This window comes from Octodon degus, unplaced genomic scaffold (assembly GCF_000260255.1).
Source record: "Octodon degus isolate 3935 unplaced genomic scaffold, OctDeg1.0 scaffold00018, whole genome shotgun sequence".
NCBI lineage: Eukaryota > Metazoa > Chordata > Mammalia > Rodentia > Octodontidae > Octodon > Octodon degus.
Window position 1 is genome coordinate 575615 of NW_004524594.1, and position 9211 is coordinate 584825.

The window sequence follows — 9211 nt, forward strand, 5'->3', positions numbered from 1 at the left end:
ACACACACACACTAAATAAACTTTTTTTTTTAAATTTTTATTTATTTGTGTGTGCGTGTGTGTGTGTGTGTGTGCGTGTGTGTGTGGCCAGCTCAGCCCACCAGGGGGCGGGGCTGGCTGGCATGTGGTGCTGGGGGATCGAACCATGGTCCCTGTGCTTTGCTAAGCTTGTTCTAAGTAGGTGCTTTAGACCACTGAGCCATCTCACCAGCCCCCCTAAATAAACTTTTAAAAAAAAAAAGAAAGAAAGAAAGAAATGTTGAAACAAATTAAACAAATTGTATAGTGAGTTAGGTGGTTGGGGGAAAAGTACAGGAATCCACATCCTCTGGTTTCTAGTACCATCCTGAAAGTCATTCTGGCCTCCTAACATGAGTTAGCTCTGAGCTGTCAGCAATTGATTTGCTCTTCCTGGGCTGGGGTGGAGTTGAGGGGCAAGGCCCTGGGTTCAAGCCAGGCATCCCTGGGGAAACTAAATGCATTTGTCCCTTCCCTCAGCGCTACAGATGAAGCGTGGCGACTGCTCTCCACGTACCTGGAAAGGCACAAGGTGCAGAATAATTTGTACCACCAGTGTGTGATCAACAAGCTCCTGTCCCACGGCGTGCCTCTGCCTAGCTGGCTCGTCAACAGTTACAAGGTACGCAGTGTCTTGAGTTGGAGAGATTAGGAAGCTACCCCTTACTGTCCCAAGTGATTCAGGGAAGCCAGGCACAGTGGCATATGCCTGTAACCTCTGCACCCCAAGAGGCCAAGGCAGGAGGAGTACAAGTCAGACGCAGCCCAAATAACTTAGTGAGACCCTGCCTCAAAATTTTTTTTAAAGAAAGGAAATAGAGCTGGAGAAATGGCTGGGCCGGGGAGATGGCTCAGTAGAATAACCACTTCCCTGGCAAGCATAAGGGCCTGAGTTCAATCCCCGGTTCCTCAAAAAAAAAAGAAAGAAATAGGGCAGCGGGCCTGGGGAAGCAGCTTAGTGTAAATGCTCTAGACGCAATTCCTATTGTCACCAAAAAATAAGTCAATAATTTAATGCAGTAATTAAAAACTAAACCATGGGGTGATAATGTGTGGGAACATACTGACATATACTTTGGGCAGCTTCTTGATCATAGCTAAACTCACTGAAGAATTTAACTTAATTTCTACACAGTTGTGGGTAAAGTTCCGCCGGGTGGAACTGCATTACTGCCTGCTGTGTGCTCACTGATCGTGAGCTTCTGTCTAGAATGACAAGTATGTCCACAGGTCTCCTGTGTTCCAAAATCCAGGGCAGCACGTAGAACTGTTTTCTAGTCCAACAGTGTTTCTCTTAATCAGTGTGTCCAAACTGAGTTCGTGCGGGATATTGTGGGGTGCGCCTGTACTCCCAGCATTGGGGAAGCTGAGGCAGGAGGATCACTGCAAGTGCAAGGCCAGCCTGGGCCACACAGTGAGATCCTGTCAAAAAAAAAAAAAAAAACTGAGTTCCTGGATCTCATTAGTCTGGCTTTTGTTACCAAATTCCTGAGGTTCTGTCTTTATAACAGGCTTGTAGCTCACAGTTTGGGAAGCTGAGAGTCCAGGAGCTGGTGGCCCAGTTCCTTTAGCCCACTTAAGGCCCTTCCTGTGTGTCACGTAGTAGCAGATCACGCTATAGTGGGACAGGAAGCCAGCAGGCATGCAGGGGCCAGGCCAGCTCCTGGGAGCTCAAGCTCTCATTCCCAAGGGCAGAACGAGTCCCCTCAGAGCAGTGACCTGGGGCTTCACACCAGCCCGCACCTTACCGGCCCACTCTTCCAATATTACGGCATTAGGGACCAGGCCTCCGCAGTGCTTGACCTTGGGACAAGCTACCTCCGACTCACAGCAGGTCACCTGTGGTCATCTGAACAGTGCACGGGGGGATCTTTAAAATGGACACTCCAGGGCTAGGGATATAGCTCAGCAATCTAAGTACCTGCCGGCAAGCCCAGAACCCAGGTTCAGTCCCCGGTGCTACATACCGTGCCGGCCCCAGGAACTCCAGGTGTGCTGTGCCAGCCACTGAAGCCAGACATGGTGGCACACACCTGCAGTCCCCGCACTGGGGAGGCTGAGACAAGAGGATCGCTATGAGTCTGAGCTGTGTAGTGAGACCTTGTACGGAATGAATGAATGAATGAATGATTAATTGATTGATTGACTTAAGAAATAATAAAATAGACACTCCAGCCCTCCAGGCAGTCTCACCTATAATCCCAGCAGTTGGGAAGCAGAGGCAGGAGGACTGACATGAGTTTAAGGCTGTCCTGAACTGCTTAGCAAGATGCTGCCATCAAAAGAGTGAGTGAGTGACAGATGCCCTGTCATCCCAGCACACCAGGGGCTCAGGTCAGGGCACCACTGTGAGTTGGAGGTCAGACTACATAGAGAGATACTGTCTCAAAAACCCTCCACGCCACCAGTACACATACTTTCTCTTCCTGGGTCCCATCGCAGATTTCCAAGTTATCTGGGTAAGAAGTAGGGCCATGTGTTTAATAAGGTCCTCCCCCCACTGACACACACTGACGTGGAGATCTGTGCTGTCTGACCTCTTGTGGGTAGAATCGAGAAGGAGTCTGAAGGCTAAGTCGGAAAGGCTTTTCTGTTCTTGAGTTGGAATTAGGGGAAGCAGCGGCCTGGTGTGGGGAGACTGGAGTCCCAGTGTGGGAGCCCCGTTAACATGGCTGGCACAGGGGGCCAGGGAGATGGCTCAGTAGAATAAGCAATAAGCACTTGCAAGCGCATGGGCCTGAGTTCAGTCCCTGGTTCCGAAAAAAAAAAAAGACTAGCACAGCCGCCCCGTGTGAGGCCGCCCTTGCCACTGTCCCTCAGGCATCCTCTGCGCCCATCCTCCTGCATTTCCAGAGCAGTGTGGACACACTGTCCTCAGTAGCCACTCACTGAGGAGACCCGCAGCGTCCTGCTCCTCTGGTCACTGAGCTGACAGCCTCGAGGGCCAGGGTGGCCTTGCTCAGTGAGCAGCTCTTCTAGGGTGCAGGGCGGTAGGTGAGGAGACAACAGCACACGTAAGACAAACCCGTGCCGGGCTTGTCAGCTGCACCGGGGAGCAGGAGGCTGCAACCCCTGATCGCTGGCTCCTCACAGAAAGTCGACGCCGCCGAGCTGCTCCGTCTCTACCTGAAGTATGACCTGTTGGAAGAGGCCGTGGATCTGGTCTCGGAATACGTGGACGCTGTGCTGGGCAAAGGACATCAGTACTTCGGTATTGAGGTGGGCACACGGCCGTATTCTCTGATTCTGTATCCCTGCTTGTGGGGTAGGAGATTGGTTTTGGGTTTTGGTACTGGGAATCAAGCAGGGCCTTGCACCTGTCAGGCAGGCACCGTGCCGCTGAGCTGTGTCCCTGGCCCAGGAGCAGGAGGTTTGGAAGTGAACTGAACCCACACTGTTGCATTCCAGCTTTGCCAGTCACCAGACAACTAAGTATTAGCACTGCAGGATCTAGATAAAGTGAGAATATATTCCACTTTTCTCAATCCAAGCAGTGTGATTTAAAGGCCAGGTTTGGTGGCGTTCGCCTGTAACCCCGGCACCTGGGAGGCTGAGGCTGGAGGCTCACTGAGAGGGAGACCAGACTGGGCTGCAAAGTGAGCTCAAGGCCAGCCTGAGCTGCAGAGTGACACCCTGTCTCAAAAAAGACAAGAAATAAACCAGTGTAATTTGAGGTAGAGCAGGGTGCCACACATCTGCAACCCCAGTACTCAGAAGGCTGAGGCAAGAGAACCTCTGAATTTGAGATTAGCCTAGGGGCTGGTGAGATGGCTCAGTGGTCTAAAGCACCTACTTAGAACAAGCTGAGCAAATCACAGGGACCGCGGTTCAATCCCCCCAGCACCACATGCCAGCCAGCCCCGCCCCCTGGTGGGCTGAGCTGCCCCCCCCCACCCACACACACACATAAATAAATTTTAAAAAAAAAGATTAGCCTGAATTACAAGTTTGAGTTCCTCCTGGACAACTAGAAAATAAAAGGTCTGGGGATGTAAGTCAGAGCAAAAGCCCTGCATTTAATTCTCAGTACCAGGTCAATCAATTGATGGATAAATTAGATAAGACAAATTTGATAGACTGATTTAACTGAACATAGGTTGATTTAACTGAGCAAAGGACAAGTTCCCAGCTGGGAGGGTCACGTGAGCCTGTGTGCCAGGCATGCACACGCATGCATGCAGTTTCTTCGTTGTGGGGAGGGGCTGGCTATGGTGGTGCACTCCTAAGCCCTGTAATCCCAACACTGAAAGAGGCTGAGGTAGGGGATAGAAAGTAAGTCATACCTGGGAGGTTTAGTGCAACACTCAAAAAGGGCTGGCGAGATAGCTCAGCAAACTAAAGCACCTGTTTAGGCAAGCTTAGGCAAGCACAGGAACCACGAACCATGGTTCGATCCCCAAAACCACATGTCACACCACCCCTGCACCCAGGGCAGGCTGAGCCAGCGTGTCCGAGCATAGTGGCACACACCTATAATCCCAGTGCTAGAGAAAGTGAAAGCAGGAGGATCACTATGAGTCTGAGCTACATAGTGAGACCCTGAAACAACCAAATGCATTTGCGGGGGGTGAGGGGCTGGGAGCAGGACACAATCCAGCAGTGAAGCTGCCCTGGGTGGGATCTGCAGTACCACGTCTTACCTTGGAGTCCCATGAAACACCTCCGCAGGCGGAAGCAGCACTTTGAACTTCTGAACACCCAGCCTTTCTCTTGCAGTTTCCACTGTCCGCAACCGCCCCAATGGTGTGGCTCCCGTACTCCTCTATTGACCAGCTGCTCCAGGCACTAGGGGAAAACAGCGCCAATAGCCACAACATCGCGGTGAGTGGCCGTGGTATCCCCCTCTGCTCCGTGGGCTAAGAGGCCAGCAGCCCGCAGCCGCATTGCCTGGGCTTAGGACCAAGCCCATCCTCTGGGCCACCAGCACCTCCTGATACTGGGCCTGGAACAAGCCCAGGGTACATTTGTGGGGGACACAAGATGGCATCTCTGTGCTCTGGCCAGTGAGTAGGAGACTCATGACCCAGCCCTCAGCTGCTTGTGGGCTGCACAGAGGACCCATGCCCACTGCCTGCTGGGCTTTCTGGCACCAGGAACAGTTTGGCTAGGCCCATCATGGTGGCGCACACCAGTCATCCCAGCACTTGGAAGGCGGAGGCAGGAGTATCTCTGTGAGTTCAAGACCAGCCTGGGCTACATAGTAAATCCAAGGCAGCTAAACCACATGGTGAGACCCTGTCTCAAAAAACAAAACAGGGGCCAGGGAGATAGCTCAGTGGAATAAGCACTTGCCTGGCAAGCGAAAGGACCTGAGTTCAATCCCTGGTTCCGCAAAAAAAAAAAAAAAACATCGATTCAGAGAGTCAGCTTCTCGTGCTCTTTTGAATGCTTGCTTGCTTTGTGTCGTGCCAGGAATGGAATCCAGGGCCTCACGCTTGCAAGACAAGTGCTGTACCACTGAGCTGTATCCCCAACCCTAGTCCTCCTCTTCAATTACTTTTCAAAGTGTTAGAAACCTGGTGTAGTAACACACCTGTATCCCAACACTGGGAGGCTGAGGCAGGAGGAGCCCAAGTTTAAGCCTGACCTGAGAGTCTTAGTGACTTAGGGAGACCCCACCTCTAAGTGAAAAGGGCTGGCAGAGAGGTCAGCATGAAGGCCCTGGGCTCCTTTCCCAGCGCCAGGGGTGGGGGTGATGTTCATAGTTTGAAGGTGAATTGCAGAAGCAGGATTGAAGACACTGTATGCCCCAGAAGTGTAGTACTAGAGCAGTGTACAGTTGGTGAGGAAATGACATCTTGGCTCTGCTGTCCAAGGGCAGAGGGAGTGACGGGACGAGCCTCCTCAGTCCCCAAGCCGGTGGGTAAGGAGTCCTTTTTCCTACAGCTGTCTCAGAAAATCCTCGACAAACTAGAGGACTACCAGCAAAAAGTTGACAAGGCGACGCGGGACTTGCTCTTCCGGCTGAACTTGTGATCTCAGTGTCCCCTGGGGGGCTTGGAGCTCTGCTGCCAGCGCCTGTCCCAGGTCACAGTAGAAAGGGGCACCAGGCTCGGCACAGGTGCTGCTGCCGCCCAGCCTCGCCTTGGTCTCACACCACCACTGGACTATACACAAGTCACAAGCTTTTTCAGAGTTTCTATTTTTTTAAACTACCGAAGATGTTGTTCACCTGCCAGCGAGAGCCTCCCCTGCCGCCCCAGCCAGCGGTGTTGACTCGTCTTCCCGCAGCCCTGGGCGCGGCCACGGCCTCAGCCCTTCCCGCCATTTTCTAAGCCAGTGGGATTATTTCGGTCCAGAGCTGACACGCATCTTCTGTGTGGCAGTGAACAGAGGTTCATGGTTCTACATGCTCTTTTTCTTATTTATTGTGAAGTTTTTATATGATCTTCAATAAAGTACTGGATTTGCCTAGATAATGATGATCTGTTTAAAGGAGAATCATAGGGTGGGGGAGATGGCTCAGTGGAATAAGCACTTCCCTGGCAAGCGCAAGGGCTTGAGTTCAATCCCCGGTTCCCCCCGCCAAAAAAAGGAGAATCATATTTTCAACCAGGCTCTGAAGCAGAAGTTAAGTATACTTTTAGCTAAGGAAAAATTAGAAATCCATCTGTAAAAGCAACAGGTTTTCAAAGTAAATTCTGTTAATTTCTAAGATTTATAATAATCAAGCTGGACTTGATAAATCTAATAATGTTGAATACTGGACCAAAATATAAATATTACTGGATAGGTTCAGTAAACAAATTTTGGGAAAAGTAAAAAAATAGTATCTTGGATTTTATTCTGTATATTAAAATCTATCAATGAAATGGTCTATATACTACTTGTATAAACGCCCTTTGACTTCTCCCAAGTTTGTCATTAGCATTTAATTTTTATACCTTCAATGCCATGTTTACATTGTATACTTGTTTTTTGTTTTGTCTTTTTGAGACAGGGTCTCACTGTGCAGCTCAGCCTGGCCTTGAGCTCACTTTGTAGCCCAGGCTGGTCTCACTTGCAGCGATCCTCCTGCCTCAGCCTCCCAGTTCTGGGATGACAGGTATGTGCCACCATGCCCTGGTTACACTGTATACTTCCATTTTTGAGACAGACTCACGTAGGCTGGCCCCTGAGTCCCAGCAATCCTCCTGTCTCAGCCTTGAGTGCCTGGATTACAGGTGTGCACCACCATCTCTGGCAATTGCACAGTCCTTTAAAAATTAAGTAATTGAGGGGCCAGGGAGATAGCTCAGAATAAACGTAGGCAAACGGTTATCCTACTAAGCCATCTCCCTGGCCCCAAGTAATTGAGTCTGGGCTTGGTGGTACATGCCTAAAATCCCAGCCCTGGAGAGACTGAAGCAATAGGATCCAGAAAAGTCTGATGCCAACCTGTCTCAAAAAAAAAAAAAAAAAAAAAGGACTAGGGATACAGCTCAGCAGCATAAGTGCCTGCCTTGCAAGTGCAAGGTCCCAAGTTCAATCCCCAATACCACCAAAAAAAAAAAAAAAATGTTATGTTAGAGCTAAAGTCTGAAGGAAACAGACAACAAAGGCAGTTTCTTCCCAAGTTACTTTCCCTGCGCGCCCTGACACGGGGCCTCCTCATCCTGCACTTCACGCACCTGCTTGGCCTGTGATCACGTGACAGCCATGGGCCGCTGGCGTTAGCGTGGGCAACTCCATTTTGGTTTGTTCACCAGGTCACTGTAGGAGCTCTGTCCCAACCAGTGGTCTCCATGTAATTTTCTTTCTTCTTTTTTTTTTTTTTTTGGCAGAACTGGGGCTTGAACTCCGGCCCTTGCGCTTGCCAGACAAGCGCTTATTCTACTGAGCTATCTCCCCGGCCCCTCTATAAGTTTCCAGGGCTGGAGATTGAATTGATAAATCTTAACACCATGCTGCATTTAATTCCAAAAGAAATTCATACAAAGAATGAAAAGTAGGGGCTGGTGAGATGGCTCAGTGGTCTAAAGCACCTACTTAGAACAAGCTTAGCAAAGCACAGGGACCGCGGTTCAATCCCCCAGCACCACATGCCAGCCAGCCCCGCCCCCTGGTGGGCTGAGCTAGCCACACACACACACAAATACACACAAATAATAAAAATTAAAAAAAAAGAATGAAAAGTAATACTTCACGTGACAGGAACTGGAAAGAAACAGACAGCTACTTTATTTGCAGACAAAGCTGTTGTATGGGGGGCTGGCGAGATGGCTCAGTGGTCTAAAGCACCTACTTGGAACAAGCTCAGCAAAGCACAGGGACCGCAGTTCGATCCCCCAGCACCACATACCAGCCAGCCCCACCCCCTGTTGGGCTGAGCTGGCCACACACACTAAATAAATAAATAAATGTTTAAAAAAAAAAAAAAAAAAAAGCTGTTGTATGTCATAGGTCGGTGCCGAAAGAAACGACGAGAAGACCTGATGAATGTAGCTTCAGAGGTCTCACTGAGATGAGTCTCTCTCCAAGTGAGCCCAGAGCCTCTGAAGCATCTCACATTTATTGAGGGGTAAAGGCAGACTAAGGAATGTGCATAATTATCTAAGGGAATACAAACTACTATCTCTATTGACTTCCACCATTGCCTAACACTAGGTTCACCCAAATGCTAGCCTATAACATCCCAAGCAAGGGATCAAAGGACAGAGCGCCTGCAGGAGAAGCTGTTACCTGCTGCTTTGGGTCCCAGCTTTCCAGGAATTTGCAAACAGATGCAGCTCTCCTTGGGTTCTGTCTATTGTTCCATTCTTTTTGGACATCAGGCTTTTGTCTCAAATCTATATTTCTAAGGGCCAGGGAGATGGCTCAGTAGAATAAGTGCTTCCCTGGTAAACGCAAGGGCCTGAGTTCAATCCCCGGTTCCGAAAAAAAAAAAAAAAAAAAAATCTATATTTCTACACAAAGCAGATTTCAAGCTATGGCTAATTACAAGACAAAGTCACTGCATCCTTGTAAAGAGAACTGTCTCAGTTACTCTTCTCTCATTGCTGAGACAAATACCTGACAGCCAAATTGAAGGAAGGAAAGCTTCCTTATTTAGCTCACAGTTACTGGAGGTTTCAGTCCATACTCAGCTGGCTCCAGGACAGACTGGCACATGGCAGAGAGCAACCTTTCACGGTGGAGACAAAGAGCAAGAGCAAAAGGGGAGAGGTAGCAGCAGCTCAAGCAGCTAGCCTCTCTTCCCTCCTTACACTGAAAT

General features: G+C 49.7%; 1 protein-coding gene across 3 annotated transcripts in view; it reads left to right on the forward strand.

Moving 5' to 3' along the window:
- Nup160 (nucleoporin 160) overlaps positions 1 to 7798 on the forward strand; it is a 45104-nt gene extending 37306 nt beyond the window's left edge. The window contains exons 33-37 of one of the 3 annotated variants that reach the window (XR_002820257.1): positions 499 to 640; positions 3112 to 3237; positions 4735 to 4839; positions 5905 to 6045; positions 7782 to 7798. Coding sequence is in view for 2 of the 3 variants with exons in the window: in XM_004626958.3 (XP_004627015.1) it covers positions 499 to 640; positions 3112 to 3237; positions 4735 to 4839; positions 5905 to 5994 (463 nt within the window). In the remaining variant the exon portion in view is untranslated. Of the gene's footprint in view, positions 1 to 498; positions 641 to 2871; positions 3076 to 3111; positions 3238 to 4734; positions 4840 to 5904; positions 6778 to 7781 lie in introns of those variants that run through there. The other 2 variants (XM_004626958.3, XM_023710791.1) reach the window with 2 other exon arrangements.
- The last annotated feature ends 1413 nt before the right edge of the window (positions 7799 to 9211 follow it).